The 23,416-nt window shown below is 40.1% G+C and overlaps 2 protein-coding genes across 7 annotated transcripts in view; one reads left to right on the forward strand and one right to left on the reverse strand.

Annotated features, from left to right (window-relative positions):
• The first annotated feature begins 879 nt into the window (after positions 1-879).
• LOC124871025 (sarcoplasmic reticulum histidine-rich calcium-binding protein-like) lies at positions 880-18,428 on the forward strand. The gene is made up of 6 exons (XM_047369946.1): positions 880-3,502; positions 3,966-4,067; positions 16,208-16,264; positions 16,990-17,082; positions 17,318-17,503; positions 17,643-18,428. The coding sequence occupies exons 1-6, from the start codon at positions 1,028-1,030 to the stop codon at positions 17,769-17,771; spliced, it is 3,042 nt and encodes a 1,013-aa protein (XP_047225902.1). The 5' UTR covers positions 880-1,027; the 3' UTR covers positions 17,772-18,428.
• A 2,429-nt stretch (positions 18,429-20,857) lies between these two features.
• Positions 20,858-23,416, reverse strand: part of LOC124871727 (obscurin-like protein 1) — a 62,437-nt gene continuing 59,878 nt past the window's right edge. For all 6 annotated transcript variants that reach the window (XM_047371220.1, XM_047371219.1, XM_047371218.1 and 3 more), the window contains one exon: positions 20,858-22,490. In XM_047371220.1, the coding sequence (XP_047227176.1) occupies positions 22,480-22,490 (11 nt within the window). In that variant the 3' untranslated portion in view covers positions 20,858-22,479. The remainder of the gene's footprint in view (positions 22,491-23,416) is intronic.

The raw sequence follows: 23,416 nt of genomic DNA on the forward strand, positions 1-23,416 counted from the left end.
TTGGATATTAATTTTTTCTCCTGAGTCTTCCTGCTCACCACCTTCTGAATAACATGTGAGCACCATGATTGTCCGATGTTTGTCGAGTTCCTCAGCTCACAGCTTTTCATGTTTCCTAAGGCATGTCTTCTGGACTGTAATGAATGGCAGTGTTGAAAAGTACTCCATGTTCAGACATCAGTCATGGAGTTACAAGAAGGATGGAAATGGTATAAACGTTACAGAGGAAAGGAAAGACATGTTTATTTGAATTGCACATTTCTGCAACAAGATAATTGTGGATGTGGATTTCGAAAACAAGAGAAGGAAACAAATAGAAAAAAAGTACAAAGCATTGGAAAAATAAATGAAAGTAAAGAAAAGTTGAGGTTCATATCTGACCTAGAAACCATTCAGGTCTCTAAGAACAGATACTGTAGAGGAGCCTTCCAGCAACAGCAATGACTGCACACACTTGAAAACTAATAGGTTAGTCAGAAATGTAGAAATGCAACTTAAAGTCTTGCTGTGACAATTATTCCTCTACAACACAAAAATCGAACCTACAAAATGACACGACAGACTGTTTGTTAAGCCAGTAATGGATTACTAACCCTATTAAGGATAATTTGCAGCTTTCTTTCTGGTTGAAGCATGTTATATCTTGGAAAACAACATGCCTTCTGTGAGCTTCAGTCTGAAGATCAAGTGCTCAGGACGTTCTCAGGTGTCAGTTTCAGATTTATGCCTTACTTCAGCCTTTTATAGAGATTTGATATTCCAGAAGTTATTTGTCACGTCTTTCCAAGCACCCAAAATAAATTGCTTGCTGTCTGGCAAAGGGAGGGTCGAGTCTCGGTTTTGGTTGTGACAACCTGTCATGTCACTGTGAATGCTGCTCCTGTTGCTCTTACTCTCCCGAGCCAGCCATGGTCTCAACTCTGTGAATCTTCTTTCTTAATGGACCTTACAAGTACCTGGTGTTTGGACTTTGCATGGAGTCAAGATTCTTAAGAACAATAGTCCAGGCTGAGAAATAATTTTTGCAATGTATTTGGAAAACTCTGAGCAGGGTAAAGTCAGCGGGGAGGGGGAGCTTTGCACTGAAGCCATTCTCTCTGGACAATGTGCAGTTTCTAAAGTAAAGGGAGCTGCAGGCTTAAGCAACTCTTCAAAGGGAAATGCTGAACTGGACATAAAGGCCCTTGTGGAAAACACAGAGCAGAGTGTCAGTGGAGGAATAGACCCCCCTCTTATTTGTGTAGAGCGCTGCAACATCAACATAGAGCACACTGAATCTTGCATGGATTGTGAAGGACTTGCTGAGAGCTTTGAGCCATATTCTTCAAGCGATGGACTTTTTGAATCTGACCAGACCCTCGAAGAGAATGATTGCACAGGATTAAGCCAACTATATGATGAATGTACTCAACACTGTGAGTGTTTTAAAGCTTGCAAGTCCTCTGAGCATTGTGCTAATCATAGCTTAGCCTATGAAAGTAATCTTTGCTGTGAACACTGCCCAGAACACCTCCTATTATTTCAGCCATGTAAGCCCTCTGATCAACAGTCCGAGTCCTCTGATTTTGAGCCAGATGAATTGGAAGCGAACTCTGACAGTTTTAGAGAATCAGACATGCCTGGTTTTGTTTCTGAACACACGGAAAACCTCGACTTGTCTCTGGATCATCGGTGTGAGGACTCTGACTCGGAGCAGGACCAGTCAACAGAGGATTCAGAGCAAAATTTCACACAGAACATCTCTGACTCAATGGACTCTTTAACCTGCGCTGCTGACTTCTCTGAATATGATGAAAGTCAGGCTGAAGCTGAATACACAGACAATGACGATGATAAGGAGGATGAGAGCTATGAACAAAACGAGATGGAGGTCTATGATGAAGAATCTTGCAGATCATCAGAGGACACACCTGATGACACCTATGAAAGTGATGTAGGTGTAGAAGAAAACTGTGAGCACACGTTTACGGCTGATGTCTCTGTAGATGCTGGCGAGTTGCATGGGGATGATTCTGAGGATGACCCAAGTCAGCACAGCAACTTTGAGGAGAGTGTAGAGTCCTGCACTGAGGAAGACCTGTCATCAGAAGACTCTAAATTCTGTAAGACTTGCCTTGACGACAGTTTTCCTTCTGATCCCTGCTCCGATTCATCCGAGGAATCTGATAAAGCAGCTCAGGATGATTCAGGCGATGAGCCAATGCAGTGGGAATCGTTTGATGAGAATGATGCAGAAAAGCATCCAAGCATCGACGAGAGGAATGAGGAGGATAAAAAGAAAACCTCCACTGCTGATGCTGTTATTGAGGATTACTTTGATTTATTTGACAGAGCAGACTGCTCTGGACAGGTGTTTTCACAAAAGCAACATTACATCTCCTGCTTCGACGGGGGCGATATTCAGCACCACCTCCACCTTGAAGAGGAGGCTCAGAAAGAAAGTGTCAAAACAGCTTACAAACTGGAAGAGACAAATGGGTCAATTAAAGAACAAGACAAAGATGTGCACACTGAAGAATCAACTGAAATAAATACCCAAGAAAATGCTCAGCATTCTGAAGATTCAGAGGAGGAAGACTTAAGTCAGAGTTCAGAAAACCAGTCTGATGACTGGACCCTGAAATCTGAATCAAGTTCAACAAAAGATGAAGCTGAAGACAATGAATCTGAAACATTTGGCCTTTATCCAGAGTACTACCAGGAGTCTGAAGATGATGAAGTATATTATGATGATGAAGCCTGGTTATTTGATGGACACATTTCTGATGATTACGATGAAGACCCTGAGTTCTACCATGACTCAGGCAGGGAGGAGAAGACGTTTGCACCATGTGCCAAAGAAATTTCTGTTGAGGGCGATGTTTATGAAGATAAAGTCTCTGCCAGTGAGAACAATGACTCGATTGGTGAAGCTGCAACCACAGCGGATACTGAGAAGACTTCTGATCTCAAGGACGATAAGATTGACAAGCAGGACCCGGAACTGGATGGTTTTCCTGCATGTTCAGAGATGGAGCCTTATTGGGCACTCATGGATAAAGAGCAAACAGGAGAGTGTTTTTCTTCATGTGCTGAGGATTACTATGCATATCAGATCAAAAGCATTCAGTCTTCAGGTACACAACCATTGAGCAGATTTATTCTAGACAGCAGCTGTACTGATCAAATCAGTGCTGGAAAGGCTGATGGTAATACTTCTAGGAATGAAAGTGAAGATGCTATTGCATCCGACGTAGAGCAGGAGGATGCCGAAGTCTGCCCAGAAGAGGAGTCGTCAGCTGGATTAGGAATCACTGTTGTCAAAATAATCCCCAACGAACAAAGTTCAGAACTGGACACTGAGCTGCAGGAAACCTCAGAACCTACATCCCCTCTGGGCATCATTCACAGTGTTGTGTCAAAGCATGAGACCCCGCAAAGCAGGGATTCAGAGGAGGAGCAGAGTGACGATGAATCCATCGAGCATTGTGACTGCGAATACTGCATCCCACCAACACAGCAGGTATAACACACCTATATGTCATAGTTAATACTTTATAGAACCTTTCATAAACCCAAAATCTTTTAAGACAAACTTTCTCATTCTATCATCATGTTAAAAGAGACAATTATAGTATGTGTGTCAGCGTCCCACTCTGCACAGTCAAACACAAGTCAAACACATGCATTAGGTCACAGACAACCTGTTTTTTTTAGCAGCAGAAACACATTCAGCATTACTGAGCACTTGTTGAAGGAGAAGATATGATGTGGTGATACTTACATTTTCCATCAACACGGCAGCAGCTGCATCATCCAGTCTCTAGTATCCACTCACAGAAACACCAAAACACATCTAAGGCTGTTAAGTACCTGAAACATGCCCTCCCAGCATGCTTGGTTGGTACTTTTAATGTTGAAAGTCAAACTTTCTTTGTTCACTTTCCATATTTGACCTTTGGCCTCAACTTTCTACATCTCTGTAGGTTCCAGCAAAACCACTGCTTTCACAAGTAGCATCAGATGATCCAGCAAAGATCTGTGTCGTCATTGATTTGGATGAAACACTAGTGCATAGTTCATTTAAGGTAAGCTGGCTTGTGTGAGCCTCTTTCTCACGGTCATAATAGGAGACAGCTAGCTGCTAAAACCGCATTTGATAAATTTGAGAGTTAAACTCTGCACTACAAATTAGCAATAATCTGTGATCTGTAGAGGTTTTTGTCCTGGATCATGTTTTATGTTGTTTGTTTTGCTTAGACCGAATGCCATATTTTGCTCTGACTATGCTATGCTGCTTAAGTGGAGCCTTTTTAATGTGTTTTCCACATCCGTCTCGCCTTGTAATCTAGGATAAGTTACTGACTGTGAGGAAGGTGCATCCGGTGTTAACATTACCTGCAGTGTTTGGCTTAGTTCTGCCTAATGCCGATTTGTAACCCGTTCTTCCCCTTTCAACATGCCCCGATTATGGTGATGGCTCTTAAAATTATCTTATGAGATATTCCTGCTTTGTGTGGTCAAATCTGCTCAGAAAGACGTCAGGATCGCTCTGATCTCAAATCGGGGATATTCTTGGCCCGGTATCCTACCGTGTGGGGTGTTCCCCCAGGACAAACAATCATGCAGCCTGTGGAATGTGATGTGTAGCCAATCAGAAAGCGAGGTGACAGAAACACAGAAGGGAATTACTCTGACCTCATGTTTGATCTCGAGAGGGTTTGCAAGATTTCCCGTTTTAAATCTGAATGGTTGTGAGTGCCACATGGCAAGCACAACACACACTGGAGGACCAAACTTGTTTTACTGATGATTCTTGCCATATGAACCAGGCCTAAGTAGACTGTTGATGTTATTTTCACCTGCTGGCAGAGCTTAGGTATTACAGTGTTTGTGATTGGAATTTAACAGATTATATAAATACTGATTCTTTTCTAAAGTTGGGGAACAAGTGTCCAGTAAAAAAGTAATATAGCTGGGTTCAAAGATTTGAAATAATTGCAGTTCTAATCCACCAACATGTTATGCCTTTACTACAGACTGGAAAAACAGAACAAGTTTATTTTATAGGTGCAATTCAATATGTTATAAGCTAATATCTGTGTGCTAAATCTACCACAGAATAGCACAGTTCCAGCTGATCTATGCAGCTTTCACCACAAAACAGAACATCTGTGTTTCTCAGAATGTGTAACTTCTACTGGTGATGAAGTGGTAAGAGTTGTGAAAATATGTCAACTAGACTTATGTACCTAATCACTGAGCCTAATGCTGCATAATAGCAAAGATAAAAACATTTGAAATACACCAAATGTTCCATATATTAAACTATGAAAATGCCAACAAATCAGTCATGTAGGAATTATGTTAGAAAAATATGCTGAATGAAATTTTACACCATTCTTGAACTTTACTGGGAGTTCACTGTACTCCAATGTGCTCCACAGTCACCAGATCTCAATTGTGAACCTTTGGGATGTGGCGGAGCAGGAGCTTCTCATCATGGATGCACAGCCAACAAAACATTAAGACAGTTTTGCCAGCAAAAAGGGGCAACCTGCTCTAAGTAAGGTGTGCCTCATAAAGTGGCCAGAGAGGCTACGTGAGCTACAGGATCATATTATTTTTGTATTTGATCGCTCCACACAATTTGAAATGTGTTTTCTGGTAGATGCAGATATCCTGAGGGTAAGTGCAGCTACAAATAATCTGTAGTTTATAGAGCGTTTTACTTTGATTTCCAGAGTGTGCATTTTAGTGAAAGGCTAAAATTGCAAGGAAAATTAAGTTAAAAATAAAGACTCAAGCATTTAATTATAAAACAAATAGTTTTTTTAGATATTTGTGAACAGATGTTGGCCATCTTGGGAAAGGTTTCTTATACTTTGATGTTAATAATTTGATTTGAACTCCACCTGTTCTATAATATTGTTTTGTCTCTCCAAGAACGTTTATCTGGCTTCTCACCTGATCGAAAGGAAATGCATCCTGATGTTGTGGAGTAGTTTAGTAGAGATCTTAATTAATACAGGTAAATCTCATTGAGACATGAGGTCTCATTTTCAGATCAACATGTTTTGTTGTTTAATTTACCAGATTAAATGTAACTAGATTTGAGCGCTTTATGTCCTTTTTTAGACCACTGTGTCTCACCCCTGCACTCTTCTCAGGTATATCATTGTTGTATTAGTTGTTCATCAGTTTTCTGCTGTTAAAATTAGTCAAAATAGAGGTTGGTTGGAGTTCACAGGGTTTTCTGTGCCTCTTTGCTATGTAGCAGTGTTTAAATCTTGTTCAGGATTTAATTGTTCCCACTGTAAATGGAAAATGACAAGAAGTAATTGTATTTATATGCAGAAGGATGAACTATGACTGTGAAGTGTTAAGAGATATGCTACTTCTACCATTTCCAATGTGTTGTGCATCCGAAGCTGTTTATCTGAGTACTTTTTTGCTTGGGGAACTGAATAGGTACTGGAATAGGGACCAGCGCCACAGAGAGGTATCCAAGAGGCAGGATACATCCTGTAGAGGTCACCTGTCCATCACAGGGACAGCAAAGGGACAAAAAAAAAAATAAACTATGCACATGCATAACAGGTCAACCAAACATCAGCATGCATGCAGGAGGAGAACAAGCAAGCATCAAATGAAGAGATCCCAGCTGAGATTTAGACCAGCTGTGAACCACCAGATCCATGTGCACCCTGCAGGGCACATGGTCACAACTTACTGTGATCCCATTAATGAAAACTAAATACACTTTTTCATTCTAACTATTTCATATGGTTTTCCTCTCATAGGTATTTGATTTTGCATTATGTTTTATAAACATCGGAACTATTTATTGATATGCTCTGTATGCTCACATTTCTCACATCTAAAATCTTTAGAAACAAAATCGGATTTTAAGGATTTTAAAATCTGATTCTTGCTGAAATACAACAATGAAAACAATCAACCATATCCATGTCAACATAAATAAAATGCCAATTAGTAATATTCTTAACATGTAACATGGTTGTACATAGTTACTTTAATAAATAAATATATTTCTTTAATGGCAGCATTAAGTGGAGGAAGTTGTCCTTGCTAAAAGGTCCGGACTCCTGCATCATGACAAATTGTCTAATGAATGCCATTTGGTTCTGGTCCTTTGTCAGGTCACAGTCTGTCCTTACAGGATGCCACTGGATACCGCTATGAGCTATGTGTAAACAAGATCAATCTCTGTTAACTCCATTTTTATATAAAACAGATAAAAAAACTCAGTATTAACTTTGTCATACAGTACTGATCCATCTAACAGTTTGGTTCCAGAAAAGAACAAAACTAGTGCATGTGGATTTCGAACATTTATTCCCTGAATTATATTTAGATTTCAATTTTAAAAGGGGAAGATTTTTTTTTCTGCTGTTTTAGTCAATGGGATGTGAAAATCATGCAACATTGGTTGTGCAAACACAAAATATGCTTTTTCATGCAATAAAAGGAAATAAAGTGAAATACGATGCTTTCTAATAAAATGAATATATATATATATATATATATATATAAATAAAACAAAAATAAAATAAAACAACATCAAACTAATAAAAGAAATGAAAGCAACAAAATGAACTGTAGTAAAAGACAGCTACAACACTGAAACAATTAGAATTTATTGTAATACTATCAAATTAAATTAGTAACAAATAAAAAATAAATTCAAATAAAATACAATATAATGCCATGCATTAAACACAATTAAATACAACACAAATAACTGCAACACATAACTACAAGAGAAAACATTATAACATAAATTAGGTAAAATTAAATAAAAAGTTAAAAGAAAGTCAAATAACGTCAAATAAAATGTAATGCAGTTCAATATAACACAAATAAATGTAACAAAGTGGAATGAAATACAGCAAAATACTGTAAAACAAAGAGCTATAAAAGAAAACAGCCAAATATTTTTATTTTACTGTAAAATGTTACAATATTCTTTTTACAACTGCTTAAAGAAATTTTAATAAACAATATAAATCACTTAAAAAAAAGAACACGTTAAACTCTAGTACAATCAAAACTAAATCAGTAAAATATAACTAATAAAAACGAAATAAATACTAAATATTTCTAATTCCTGCCTAGTCAAAGGCACTCCTGAAGCGTGTCACTGGATATTGCTTTTAGCTATTAGTGTGTAGAGAAGGTCAAACTCCACCAAGTCCACGTTCAACAGAAGGATATATTTAAACTCATTATTGCTTTGAACCAGTTACTGAGAAAAGCGCCAGGTGGCACAGCACAGGGGTTGGCTGTGGGTGAAAAATATTTCAAGCTGCTAGAACCCCTTTTTAATGTGATCATACAAGAACCTGAAGAAGGACAGAATCCATTTTTACTCACTAATTAAATAACAGAGGCCAGACAGCAGTGCTGAGACATGCACAGTAGGTGTTGGTTAAATGGATTTAAGAGACAAGTAGTCAGGAGGTATTAAGATACAGAGATGTTGGTTAGCTCATCCTGCCAACACTTGTGACTGAAACATTCCCGTGTATATCAGTTACTGTATCAGTCGTCCTTCCTAAAAGGAACAGAGTGGCAGAGAGAGGAGCGTTTCACTGAGTTCAGATGGATGTCTGCAAAAACCAAAGTCACTCTTTAGATAAGCATAAGGGCTTGAATTTAACTCAGGCAACCATGAGCAGAGTTGGAGAAGTAACAGAATGACATGTTCCCCTTTCAGCTTCAATGTTTCTGGACTACCTGCTGAGGTTTCTCTGATACAAGCATTTCAGAAGTTGAGACAAAGGCTGAATATGTTTTCTGGCATCCTGGATGTCATTTTTATCATATTCCCAAACACAAAGTGACAAGAAGTCGATAAAAAACATCCAAAACATCATCAGTTATCAAACCCAGAGACTCCCACAGATTGGACAACCAAAATATTGGCTGCAGAGGTGCAACATGGAAGTGCAAACTGTAGGCGCATCTTGCAAGGAGGTACTGACCATGGTCTTTCAGGAACAGTGATGAAGAGCCATGCAAGTGAATGACTGAAACTCGGAGGTTTACTTTAAAAGGAAATATGTTTGAAACTGTTTATTATTCTTAAAAAGCACATCCTCTCAACAGTTGGTGGGGTTTTCTAAATTAAAATAAAAACAAAGAATGTGTAATATGTGGACAGGCGTGGTAGCTCCATCATACATCACAGATCATCACATGACGTGTTGTGAATTGGCGCTATATAAATAAACTGAATTGAATTGAATTGTAATATTAACTTCTTCCTGCATTGGAATATTTTCCTTCAAAACGTCTTCACTTACCAACATTCCTGTAAAAAATCAGCGCTGTTGAGTGACAGCCATGTGATTCAAGGTTTTCAATTCAATTCAATTCAATTCAGTTTATTTATATAGCGCCAATTCACAACACATGTCGTCTCAAGGCACTTCACAACAGTCAGGTTCATACATTCCTATTAATCGTAACCATTGAACAGTTCAGTCAGATTCAGTTATTTATTCAAATTGGATAAAAAGTTTTTCTATCTAAGGAAACCCAGCAGATTGCATCCAGTCAGTGACTTGCAGCATTCACTCCTCCTGGATGAGCATGTAGAGACAGTGGACAGTCACTGGCGTTGACTTTGCAGCAATCCCTCATACTGAGCATGCATGTAGCGACAGTGGAGAGGAAAAACTCCCTTTTAACGGGAAGAAACCTCCAGCAGAACCAGAACCAGGCTCAGTGTGAGCGGCCATCTGCCACGACCGACTGGGGGTTTGAGAGAACAGAGCAGAGAAGGAAAAATAACACAGAAGCACTGATCCAGGAGTACTTTCTATAGGAAGGAAATGTAAATGTTAATGGATGTAGCTCCTTTAGTCATTTCATCTAGAAAGACAGAACAGATAAACTCTGAGCCAGTTTTCAAGGTTAGAGTCTGAAAGAGAGCACATAGAGTTAGTCACAGTAGAAGCTCAGTCAATCGCCATGTCTAGGAGAGAGAAAGGGTTAAACACTGAAAGACAGGGCTATGTGGATCATCGGTAGAAGGTGAGCATTAAATTGTTGCCAGCAGAAGCTTGGATGATGCCCCCCTCCATGAAGGTGTCACAGGTAGACACAGAGTCAGGCCAGGTGTAGCTTCTAGGAAGAGAAAAGAGAGAGAATGTGAAGTTAGAAGCTGAAATAACAGCAAATAATGCAAAATAGGAGAGTAGTGTGAGAATGTAGCGAAGAGGGTGAAAGTGGTCATTATGTCCTCCAGCAGCCTAAGCCTATAGCAGCATAACTACAGAGATAGCTCAGGATAACCTAAGCCAATCTAACTATAAGTGTCAGTCTGTTGTCAACCTGCCTGTTACTAAAGTTCTCTCACCCCTAAGAGGCGCTGGAGCTGCAGACCGGAGTGTTGACAGGTGTACGTCGTTGCTTCATCAGCTGGAGGACTAATTGAGGGTGGTTCGCTGGCTTTTCTACGCCGGAGTGTTTTGCCTACCATGGCTGTACACGCCAAGCTGGGGTTTCCTCCTGAACCCACCTCCTGTCAAGACTGGAATCTGCTGCTGCCCTTGCGAGTCCTCCAGCTGGAAGCGCAACCTGTCCACCACTTTGTTACCTGGAACATCAGATCGCTCCAATCGTTTCCGTGCAGGCACTACCACAGACTTGAACCGATTTCTCCCCCTGGCGGATCGATCGCCTTCCGGAAAGTGAGCATAGGTCTTTGCTTGAATATTCCAATCTGTTCCTCTGCTCACCTCTGTTCTTCTTTTGCAGTCTGTCTCCTGATCGCTCTGCCCACCTCGTTCCTGAGTCGAAAAAAAATAAAATAAAAACTTAATTTACTCTTCTCTGTCTGAGTGTCCTCTGCATGTGGGTCAAGTCGGCCTTAAAAACTATGACAGAACACTCAGGCCAGCCGGATCCTGCAGAGGCACTCCAGAGAACCGTTTCCGAGCACGGCCATCTTATCCAGGCTCATGGTTCGACCCTCCGCTCTCTCCTCGACCAACAGCGGCAGGTTAGTCAGCAGTTGGAACAGCTCACAGCCTTAATGCAGCACACTCTGGGAGTTACGCCCGCCTCACTGCCGGAGGGCGCTGAGGCACCTCCTGAGTCCCAGCAACTTCCTCATAGTTGGGAGGTAGTTTGCCCTAGCCCGGAGAAGTTTTCTGGGGAGGTTGGTAGCTGCCGGGAGTTTCTCTTACAGTGTGCCCTCGTCTTTAATAGGTCTCCACAGTCATTTCCCCATGACGATGTGAGAATTTCCTATGTGTTGGGCCTGCTCACCGGCAGAGCACTGCGGTGGGCTGAGGCTAGGTTTTCAAATCACAATAGTTTTGGCTGTTCCTATGACGAGTTCCTTAAATAATTTAGGTTGACGTTTGACATTGACATGGACCGATCTAGTGTGGCTCGCCGTTTGCGAGCGTTAAAGCAGCACGGCCGGCCGCTGACAGAGTTCACTATCGATTTCCGCATGCTGGCAGTTGCGTCGTGTTGGAACTCCAGCGCGCTAAAATCTACCTTTTTTCAGACTCTAGATGAGAGTTTGAAAGACGAGCTCTCCCTTCTGTGGAGCCCGAGGGACTTGATGATTACATACATTTGGCCACCGGCCTGGACAACCGGATGAGGGAGAGGAGGCGGACCCGCTCTGAGCGGTCCGCTGCTAGACCGCATCTCGTCTCCTCTCCGTTGTCTCTGTCTCAGCCGGTGCAGCCTTCGAGCCAGTCTGAGCCCGAGCCCACGCAGTTGGGACGGGCCCAACTTCCTGATGATGTGCGGCAGTGCTTCATCAGCTGGAGGACTAATTGAGGGTGATTCGCTGGCTTATCTACGCCGGAGTGTTTTGCCTACTGTGGCTGTTCACGCCAAGCTGGGGTTTCCTCCTGAACCCACCTCCTGTCAAGACTAGAATCTGCTGCTGTCCTTGCGAGTCCTCCAGCTGGAAGCGCAACCTGTCCACCACTTTGTTACCTGGAACATCAGATCGCTCCAATCGTTTCCTGCAGGCTCTACCACAGACTTGAACCGGCTTCTCCCCCTGGCGGATCGATCGCCTTCCGGAAAGTGAGCATAGGTCCTTGCTTGAATATTCCAATCTGTTCCTCCGCTCACCTCTGTTCTCCTTTTGCAGTCTGTCTCCTGATCGCTCTGCCCACCTCGTTCCTGAGTCGAAAAAAAATAAAATAAAAACTTAATTTACTCTTCTCTGTCTGAGTGTCCTCTGCATGTGGGTCAACTCGGCCTTAAAGACTATGACAATAAGCTTTATTAAAAAGGAAAGTTTTAAGCCTTAAAAGTAGACAGGGTGTCTGCCTCACAGACTAAAACTGGGAGCTGGTTCCACAGGAGAGGAGCCTGATAACTAAAGGATCTGCCTCCCATTCTACTTCTAGAGACTCTAGGAACCACCAGTAAACCTGCAGTCTGAGAACGAAGTGCTCTGTTAGGAACATATGGACCAATCAGATCTCTGATGTATGATGGAGCTAGATCATTAAGGGCTTTATATGTGAGGAGGAGAATTTTAAATTCTATTCTGGATTTAACAGGGAGCCAATGAAGGGAAGCTAAAATAGGAGAAATACGATCTCTCTTTTTAATTTTCATCAGAACTCTTGCTGCAGCATTTTTAATCAGCTGAAGGCTTTTAACTGCATTTTGTGGACATCCTGATAGTAAAGAATTACAATAGTCCAGTCTTGAAGTAACAAATGCATGGACTAGTTTTTCAGCGTCACTCCTTGATAGGATATTTCTAATTTTGGCAATGTTCCGGAGGTGAAAGAAGGAAATCCTAGAAACCTGTTTAATATGGGATTTAAATGACATGTCCTGGTCAAAAATAACACCAAGGTTTTTTACTTTATTACCAGAGGTCAATTTAATGCCATCCAGGTTAAGTGATTGACTAAGCAGTTTCTTTTTTAAAGACTCTTGTCTAAAGACGAACACTTCCGTCTTGTTCAATTTAGAAGCAGAAAATTTAAAGTCATCCAAGTTTTTATATCTTCAAGACATGCTTGTAGTCTATCTAACTGGTTGGGTTCATCAGGATTTATGGATAAGTAAAGCTGAGTATCATCAGCGTAACAGTGACAATTTATTATGTGGTGCCTGATAATTTGACCTATTGGAATCACATACAGGGGTTGGACAATGAAACTGAAACACCTGGTTTTAGACCACAATAATTTATTAGTATGGTGTAGGGCCTCCTTTTGCGGCCAATACAGCGTTAATTCATCTTGGGAATGACATATACAAGTCCTGCACAGTGGTCAGAGGGATTTTAAGCCATTCTTGTTGCAGGATAGTGGCCAGGTCACTACATGATACTGGTGGAGGAAAACGTTTCCTGACTCGCTCCTCCAAAACACCCCAAAGTGGCTCAATAATATTTAGAACTGGTGACTGTGCAGGCCATGGGAGATGTTAAACTTCACTTTCATGTTCATCAAACCAATCTTTCACCAGTCTTGCTGTGTGTAATGGTGCATTGTCATCCTGATACATGGCACCGCCTTCAGGATACAATGTTTGAACCATTGGATGCACATGGTCCTCAAGAATGGTTCGGTTGGCCTTGGCAGTGACGCGCCCATCTAGCACAAGTATTGGGCCAAGGGAATGCCATGATATGGCAGCCCAAACCATCACTGATCCACCCCATGCTTCACTCTGGGCATGCAACAGTCTGGGTGGTACGCTTCTTTGGGGCTTCTCCACACCGTAACTCTCCCGGATGTGGGGAAATCAGTAAAGGTGGACTCATCAAAGAACAATACATGTTTCACATTGTCCACAGCCCAAGATTTGCGCTCCTTGCACCATTGAAACCGACGTTTGGCATTGGCATGAGTGACCAAAGGTTTGGCTGTAGCAGCCCGGCCGTGTATATTGACCCTGTGGAGCTCCCGACGGACAGTCCTGGTGGAAACAGGAGAGTTGAGGTGCACATTTAATTCTGTCGGGATTTGGGCAGCCGTGGTTTTATGTTTTTTGGATACAATCCGGGTTAGCACCCGAACATCCCTTTCAGACAGCTTCCTCTTGCGTCCACAGTTAATCCTGTTTGATGTGGTTTGTCCTTCTTGGTGGTATGCTAACATTACCCTGGATACCGTGGCTCTTGATACATCACAAAGACTTGCTGTCTTGGTCACAGATGCGCCAGCAAGACGTGCACCAACAATTTGTCCTCTTTTGAACTCTGGTATGTCACCCATAATGTTGTGTGCATTTCAATATTTTGAGCAAAACTGTGCTCTTACCCTGCTAATTGAACCTTCACACTCTGCTCTTACTGGTGCAATGTGCAATCAATGAAGACTGGCTACCAGGCTGGTCCAATTTAGCCATGATACCTCCCACACTAAAATGACAGGTGTTTCAGTTTCATTGTCCAACCCCTGTATATAGTAAAGAGAATTGGCCCAAGTACTGAACCCTGTGGTACTCCACAATTAACCCTGGAGTTTAAAGATGATTTATCATTTACAGCCTTTTTCCTACAAATTACTTTTAAGAACTAAGTACAGAAACAGATTCAGTTTTAAAGGAATCTCTCTTGTATAAGATTTAATCCCTACATCACGCTGTTGCATATCTGCTTTCTGTTTCGGACCCACTTTTCTATGTATTTAATACAAAATGATGTCAAAAACCTGCAATAGAATAAACTTCACAACTCTGAGACATAATATAAATGACACGAAGGAGCCACTGCTGTGAAATTTATGAAAGAACTTCTCAAATGTCTCAGCAATGACCTGTTAATAACTTAACTTAATCTCATGTCGCATCGTGCAGTTGCTCTGTCTGCACTGTTGAAGTTCAGTCACTTCAGCAAGCTGGTTGTTTGGAATGGCTGACCCTTCAGATAAATAGCATAGATCATTTTTGTTCTCTGTAGTTATTACTAATGCATTTAAAAATTTATCTTCAAAGTCTTATCATTGATTGACTTTCTTTGGAAAACACAAGGAAAGTGGAATTTAAATGCAATCAACAGAATTAAAAAACAATTGAGAAATATGCTTGCCATTATTTTACGTTCCCCATCCTCAACATATTTGCTTGGTTCAACATCTGGATTACAGGCAGGCTGGTGAAGGTACCCCCAGCCTGAGTCTGTTATTAAAGAGGTTCTGTCCAGAGACTATTTTCAACAAAACTACTTTTAAAACTAATGCTGAAACCCTCACCAGTTGCATGCATCTTTAAAAATGACTCTTTTTATATCTCGCAACACTATTAGTGAATGTGCTGCTGAAATAAACAGTAGATTTGTTGAACTTTTCTAATCACACTGACGCTCAAATGATGTAACATTTTGCATATTTAGGTTTATGTTATGGAAACATCAAGTGTAAAGGTTTAACTAAGGACAGCATAACGAAACAATCAACGGTATTATATAATATGAACAACATGCAGAGACAAATATAGTTTTTTATGCATTTATTTGTACTAAGTTGGAGTTGTTGAAGGATTCAAGGATTTTTACTCTCATACCAGCTCACATTTACATGTTAAGGTATGAAATTTAGGCTCAGGTCCTGGTTAAGAAGCCTAATACCTAAGTAAAGTATAGTAGAGTAGCTTTCAGTATTAGTTCAGTTTGGGTTTGTGGAAGCCAGCGGGGATTTAATGCTGTTATTCGCTCCCTTTTGCCACACATACTGTGAATGAAGAAAATGGCGGCTCCAGCAAAAGCAACACCAGTAAATACATATGTTTTTCATATTATTATCCGGGAAAATAGGCTGTTGTTTCCTTTAAAGAAAGCATATGCAAAATCATTTAAAGCAGTGCACACCTTAACCTCACACAACATCCAATATAAAAACCTGTTTAATTACCAACTTCACTATTCATGACTGCTCTGAAACTCATTCTTTATTGAATTACCTCACAGCATTACAATCCAGGGCCTGAGCCTTACATAGCACATGCTCCCAGTGATTTAACATTTGAGAAGCATAAATCAGATGCTAAGAATTCACTCAGTAAATCAGATTCTGTCATTTTGTATCACTGGTGTTTTACTGATTCATTAAAAAGACTCAAATAATTTAGTTTTTTATGTTTTGAAATGCATAAATGAGCTCATCTAGGCTTTCATTACACCTTTTAATATTTCTTTAGCAAAGGATTTACATTTTTTGACTACATTTTGTAACCATGTCTCTTTTTTTCATTTCACCAGCCTCTGAACAATGCAGATTTTATCATTCCAGTGGAAATTGAAGGGATTGTTCATCAGGTAGGAACTTGAATCATTTCATGCTGTTTTAATGCAATGATACGACTCAAACAATTCATAATAGCAAAACAACAAGTTTAAAAATACTTAAAATGAAAAATGTGTCAATATTAAGCTCAGCTTTGCAATACAACTGCTGTCGTTTAAGAAATCATAGGCCAAAAACATGAGCCAGTATAAAACATAGAGGATGAAAGTTTCTGCTCTATTGGTCTGGCAGAGCTGAGGCTCTTTTTATTGATGGCTCCAGGCAGCAGGTTCCTATTTCAGTGTCCCGATAAAATAAGGAGAGCCTTTGAGGCTTCTCAGAAATACTGACCATCAATCTCACTCTGTATCACATATTAAACCCACCCATTGGGGCTCAGTGGCTGGGTCTTTTCCCTGTGGGCCTTAAATACTAGCTGCAGTCTGTTGTGCTTGGTTCTTCTAGAAGACAGAGAGACTTTATTTTCCAAAATAAAACTAAGTGGGCCTGGGTCTGCTTCAAGTACTCCAGGATCGGCTTGTAAAAGTGGGGAAAGCCTATTATGGATGACTTGATTCAGAAACAAGGCTGCCAGCATCTTGGCAGAATTAGATATAATGGAATAAACTGAAAATCAGTCTCAATAAACAGTTAACATGACACAACAATCCGTCAGTCTTATGTCTGTAAAGTAGCAGAGATTCTGTTTATTTTCAGTTAATCTCTTTCTATGCTTTTTTGTTTTGTTTACATCTAGGTGCATGTACTCAAGAGACCCCATGTTGATGAGTTCCTCAAGAGGATGGGCGAGATGTTTGAATGTGTTTTATTCACTGCAAGCTTATCCAAGGTTTGTTCTCATTTATCTTCAAAGAATTTTGCCTCGTTGGAACAAATTAAGCAAAGTTACATCTTTTGCTTTGTCACATTACACTGAGGATTACTGGAGTACTCCTTTAGAGTATTTATGTGTGGCCTTTCAGCTAACTCTTAACCTTAAAGTAAAAATATCATTATAATTTTAAGCCATAAAAATGTCAATATTGAGAAGCATCTTAACAGCCTTTTGTTCCCTTCCACGGCAGTATGCAGATCCTGTGTCCGACCTGTTGGATAAAGATGGAGCCTTTCAGAGTCGACTCTTTCGAGAGGCGTGTGTTTACCACAAAGGGAACTACGTGAAAGACCTAAGCCGTTTAGGAAGAGACCTAAAAAGGGTTATAATTATAGACAACTCCCCAGCCTCCTACATCTTCCATCCGGACAATGCGGTAAGTTATTTACATTTTCTTAACTGCAACTAGTTGATTAAAAACCTATTAGCTAAATATTTATTACTCATTAAAATCACCTAAATTCTCTTGAGTCAGTCTTCTCTCTCCATCTTTTCCCACCATTTTAAATCTTCAGGTTCCCGTTGTTTCTTGGTTTGATGACATGTCAGACACTGAGCTTCTGGATCTTATCCCCTTGTTTGAGAGACTCAGCAAAGTGGATGACATCTATGATATTCTGAAGAAGCACAGGACTTCAAGTTAACAAAGGCAGGATATTTGTGTAAAGAACATCACCAGCAACTGTTGATATGGGGCCATGGAGGCTGGTGAGCCGCAGGCTCCATCGTGCTTCCCATTACAAGGACCAGGCTTAAAAAACAGCTTGAAAAAAAAAACACAACTCTCATTTAATATCATAATCTTACAATGTGTTGGATAAATCCACCCATTATCATTGAAATGCTTGATAGAGACTTACCATGAGATGACATGCCCTCTGTAGATAACTTCAGAGCAGTGTGTGTGTGTTGTTATTATGTGACAGCTGTGACCTTTGTAAGTGTGCAGGAAAACTAGATTGTGTGAACAGCTGCTATGTCTTCTACAAATAGTCCTTGACAAATGAACTACCATTTTTATGTCAGGATAATGTAGCATTTGTACAACAGTATCATTAACACTATCACACAGATAATAACACATCATAGAAGGTTGTCTCTGTAATCCCCTTAACATAGAACATAAAAATAACTCTGGGGAGCTAAAGATTTGAAATGTACACTTAAACATGGAATACATCTCAATACACCTGTAGTTGTTGAAGGTTACTTTTATTTATACAGACAAAAGCTTTTCTTGATGCACAGTTTGGACTGATAAAATATCCAATGATTTTGAATAAAAAAAAAAACTAATACTACTATAAACCCTTGTTTGTTTAGTAGTGTCTGCTATTGAACTTACACATCCAATACATATGTACTAAAGAAAATGATACAAGTGAATCCTGAGGTTGTGCAATCAACTCAGGAAAGATTTATTTTATTGTGGTATGCACAGTCTTGTATATTGACTATAGTTAGCCAAAAGCAACCCTTGCATGACCAACCCTGTGTGCAGCTTGTTAAAAATTCAGCTTTTATTGTAACAGAAAATTAGGTTTAAAAGGACAGTTCAGTTGTTAAGTTGGGCTATAAAATGTAGTTTTCAATATCTTGTCTGCAGTAAATAGTAATCATAACAACCTCTGAATCTTTAGAGATATAGAAATCAATTTTCATGGGAGAGTCAAGCTGACATCTTATGAGTACTTATGTGGATAACTGATTTCACTAGCTGTGATGTTTTTGAGCACTTATTTAGTTGTTAGCTTTACTCTGGGTGCTGTAACTTTAGGGTCAAAGGTATCTTATTTCACCATTAGGAATTTTGTTTTTGTCAAAGGTATCACTACATTGGTTACATTTGTAAAAGTAGTACAGAAAACACAAGTAAAAAGCGAGATACAAAATTCTGCCATGAAGGATTAAAAATATTTACCTAGATAAGAAGTATAAATTAGAATAAAATTCCAGAAAGTAAAACTGATTCAGATGTAAATGAGACTAATGGAGGTGGGCACAAAGCTTGCTGTGGTATCTACTTAGTACTCGTACTCGTACTCGTCATCTTCTGCTTATCCGGGACCGGGTCGCGGGGGCAGCAGACTCAGCAGAGACGCCCAGACGTCCCTCTCCCCAGACACCTCCTCCAGCTCCTCCGGGGGGAGCCCAAGGCGTTCCCAGGCCACCCGAGAGACATAGTCCCTCCAGCGTGTCCTGGGCCATCCCCTGGGCCTCCTCCAGGTGGGACGTGCCTGGAACACCTCCCGAGGAAGGCATCCAGGAGGCATCCGGTATAGATGCCCGAGCCACCTCAACTGGCTCCTCTCGATGTGGAGGAGCAGCGGCTCTACTCCGAGCCCCTCCCGGATGGCCGAGCTCCTCACCCTATCTCTAAGGGAGTGCCCGGCCACCCTACGGAGGAAGCTCATTTCAGCCGCTTTTATCCGGGATCTCGTTCTTTCGATCATGACCCAAAGTTCATGGCCATAGGTGAGGGTAGGAACGTAGACCGACCGGTAAATCTTCACCACAACGGACCGGCACAGTGCCCCCATTAGTGCGGCAGCCGCACCGATCCGTCTGTCGATCTCCCGCTCCATTCTTCCCTCACTCGTCAACAAGACCCCGAGATACTTAAACTCCTCCACTTGAGGCAGGAACTCCCCTCCAACCTGAAGAGGACAAGCCACCCTTTTCCGGTCGAGTACCATGACCTCTGACTTGGAGGAGCTGATCTTCATCCCAGCCGCTTCACACTCGGCTGCGCACCGCCCCATCACATGCTGTAGGTCTTGGCTAGAGGGGGCCAGCAGGACCACGTCATCTGCAAAAAGAAGAGACGAAATCCTCTGGTCCCCAAACCAGACCCCCTCCGGCCCTTGGCTGCATCTAGAAATCCTGTCCATAAAAGTTATGAACAGGGCAGCCTTTGTCAGCCTACTTAGTTTGGAATGATAATGATTCATATTGCAGCCAGAGGGAACATTATATTGACTGTTAAGTGTCTTAACTGTTAGCATGGCTATTTAAACTAGAAGGTGTTTTGTGTAGCTGATAGTTTGGCTAGTGTTGTTAGCTTGAGTCTGAGTAGCACTTACCTTGAATAGTTATGTTACGCTGAGATGATGTTACCTTTATTCTGAGAAGTTGTCAGGTTACGTTTTGTAGCTGTTAGCTCTACTCTGAGTAGATGTCAGCTTTCCGTTTTGAAGTTGTTAGCTTATCTTGGTAGCTGTTAGCTTGACTCTGATTAGCTGTCAGTTTGATGTGTTTGCTCTCTCGAAGTATTAACATTTCTCAATCATTCTACACCCTGACTGCTGTCTGCACCAGGTAAGATACTGACAACTCCATACATGTTTCTTTGTTAAGAAACTTGAATCTAAGCTATTTTATCTTACAGACTGATGGAATAAGCTGTTCTGCCTCATTTAACTGTATCTAGTTCCATGCCTGATAAACTGTAATCCATCTGGAACCAGAATGAATGTTTATAAATGCCTGTGTGGGTTTGTGTGATTTCATCACTGAGTAATTGTACTGTTTTTAGTTTAAACATACAAACAAAATAATTTGACTATGTCACAAGCCTTGCAAGTGTTGATAATTGATTTTTTGTATTATTATGTAAGAAAAGAAACACATTGCTATGATTTATGTAAAGAAACCAGCTTTAAATAAATACAATTTCTGCTAATAAAGGCAGAGGTGTGAAAAGTGTAGGCTACTAAGAATATTTTCCAAGCAGAATTAAAACTTTTTATTGACATGTCTTAGTTCACCACAGTGTTTGAGTCTGCACAGAAAATACTGCAGAAAAACAAACAGGTCTTGCTGCATGCTTATCCTACATGGTGTTTATGTCAAGGTATTCTGACAACCTAAATTGCATCAGAAAAGATTTTTCAAATTTGTTCTTGTTTTGAATTTCTACAAAAGAGGTAAATAAAATCTTCAGGAAAAATGTCAGTATTAGACTAAAGTAATGAGTTCTAAGACTCAGGTTGTTAAATCTAGAGGAGGTCCCAAAAAAACGTTGGATTACAGTTTAAAGGGATTGCCTCAGTTTTCTAAGTTTCTCTGGAGTAGTTATGAGTAGTCAATGCGTTACTTGCAGTAGACGGCACTGAGTGAATTCAGTTTGGAAAATCAGGGATAAATTGTCAAGGGGAATTAACCTGATAGCCAACAGTTTTAAGTTATTCATTTCAGATGTAATCTAGAGTATATTTCTCAGATTCAATTAAATTCAACACAATTCAGTTTATTTATGTAAAGCTACTTCACAACAAATGTCTTAAAGCACTTTACAAAAAACAAATTCCAGTTTATATACAGAATTATATATATAGTGATTTTAATCAAGTCATACAGACAGAACCAAAGTAAGTTACATAGATTTCAATTCATTCCTAGTTCTAAACAATCGAATCATGTTCAGTACAGCTGTAAATTAAAATATGAAGCATTACAGTTCTGCTGTATTACAGTATGCTACAGGAGTTCCTTCCTGCCCACAGCCATCACCAACTATGATGACTTTTCAGTGAAACTTACCTTACAAACTAAACATACAAGTTTACCTTTGGGATTAAAAAATATTCTTGAAGTTAATTTATAATTAATGCTTTTTTACCTCATCTCTTGTGCACTGTTTACTTTTTGCTATTTTGACAACTCAACAATGGCCATAGTGCTGTACCAACAAGCTTTAACACGGCTGATTAGCCATCTAGGAAATGTTCCTTCCCTCTAATCAGTAGTTTGTTCTTAAGAGTCACCTAATTCATAAAATATGCTCCTAACTTTATTTGCTTTTGTTATTTTGTTAGATGTTAGCTTTACTCTGATTGGTTGTTTACTTTCCAGTGTGTGTAGCTGTTAGCTTTGACTAGCTGTTAGCTCGACTCCTTATAATTGTTTGCTTCTCTTGCCCATGGGAATTTTTTCCAGATTCTCCATCTGCTGCAGTTAAGAAAAATATGTCATTTTCTTTCAAATTCTATTTTTAGAGAATGTAGTCGGTATTTTTTAAAACTATGACATACCCATACTGGATCATACCAGACCATAAGCATATCTTTAGAGTATTGGTTATCTAGCTGTTTATTGACTGTAACAAGCATTTTGGGTGTGCTTTAACAAACCAGTTCCAGTCAAATCACTTCAACACAGCATTATTTACAGTTTCTACAGGGACAAAAGATACACTTTGAAATAAAATCTTTAATCTTTAAAACATTTAACAATCAATTAACCCTGTTTAAGCTGCTTTTAAAGACACTAAATCAATAAACAATGTTGAAGGTACATTATTAAAACATGTATATCAAGCCATCTTGGAGGAGGGCAGATTAGGGGTTTCTTTCAGGGATTTCCTGTGAAAATGAAACAGAGAAAAGTTATATTTCTAAAATATAGACCCTTCTAATTTGAAAATGTGCTAATTAATAATCAATCCTGCCGTCCTGATGTAACAGTTTTAAAACATATTGTGTTTCCTATTCACAAATCTAAATGTCAGTCAGTCAGTCATTTTCTACCGCTTATTCCATAGTGGGTTGCGGGGGAGCTGGTGTCTATCTCCAGCAGTCTATGGGCGAGAGGCAGGGTACAGCCTGGACAGGTCGCCAGTCCATCGCAGGGCAACACACAAACAACCATGCACGCACTCATTCATACACCTAAGGGCAATTTAGAGAGACCAATTAACCTAACAGGTATGTCTTTGGACTGTGGGAGGAAGGCGGAGTACCCGGTGAGAACCCACGCATAAACGGGGAGAACATGCAAACTCCATGCAGAAAGATGCCCAGCCGGGAATCGAACCCAGGACCTTCTTGCTGCAAGGCAACAGTGCTACCAAAGTTAATCATTCGTTGTTTATTTGTCCAGAAAATCCATTTAAATTTAAGTTGATCATAATAATTAATTGACTTTATATTCATGATATTAGAACATGACATACAGTGGTAACCTTCTGGTTTACTTTTTTTGTTTTATTAAGAACATTCAAATGTGAATGTTTTTATTTTTGGGAATTATCAGTTTATCATTGATTAAAATGTTTAAAAAATTTAAACATTTAATATGTTACCACTAGTAGCAAACAGCAAACAACTCAGTTTTTAGACTTAGTTAAAGTCTAAGAACTGCAAATATTTGTATTCATATTAACATAGCTTTCTATCAGAGCTTGAATTGAAGAATATTTATGTGTTTTCCTGCCTGTTGTTTAGGTTGGGTTGGATCACCTCGTCACCTTGTCATGACAGCAGCTTCACTATCTGGGTCAGATGATTGA

This window comes from Girardinichthys multiradiatus, chromosome 7 (assembly GCF_021462225.1).
Source record: "Girardinichthys multiradiatus isolate DD_20200921_A chromosome 7, DD_fGirMul_XY1, whole genome shotgun sequence".
NCBI lineage: Eukaryota > Metazoa > Chordata > Actinopteri > Cyprinodontiformes > Goodeidae > Girardinichthys > Girardinichthys multiradiatus.

What these genes read in the sequence shown, in the direction of transcription:
- LOC124871025 (XM_047369946.1), top strand. Translation starts at nt 1,028, where the DNA reads ATGTATTTGGAAAACTCTGAGCAGGGTAAAGTCAGCGGGGAGGGGGAG. An exon ending in GCATCCCACCAACACAGCAG is followed by an intron (nt 3,503 to 3,965) that starts GTATAACACACC and finishes ACATCTCTGTAG; the next exon opens with GTTCCAGCAAAACCACTGCT. An exon ending in TAGTGCATAGTTCATTTAAG is followed by an intron (nt 4,068 to 16,207) that starts GTAAGCTGGCTT and finishes TCATTTCACCAG; the next exon opens with CCTCTGAACAATGCAGATTT.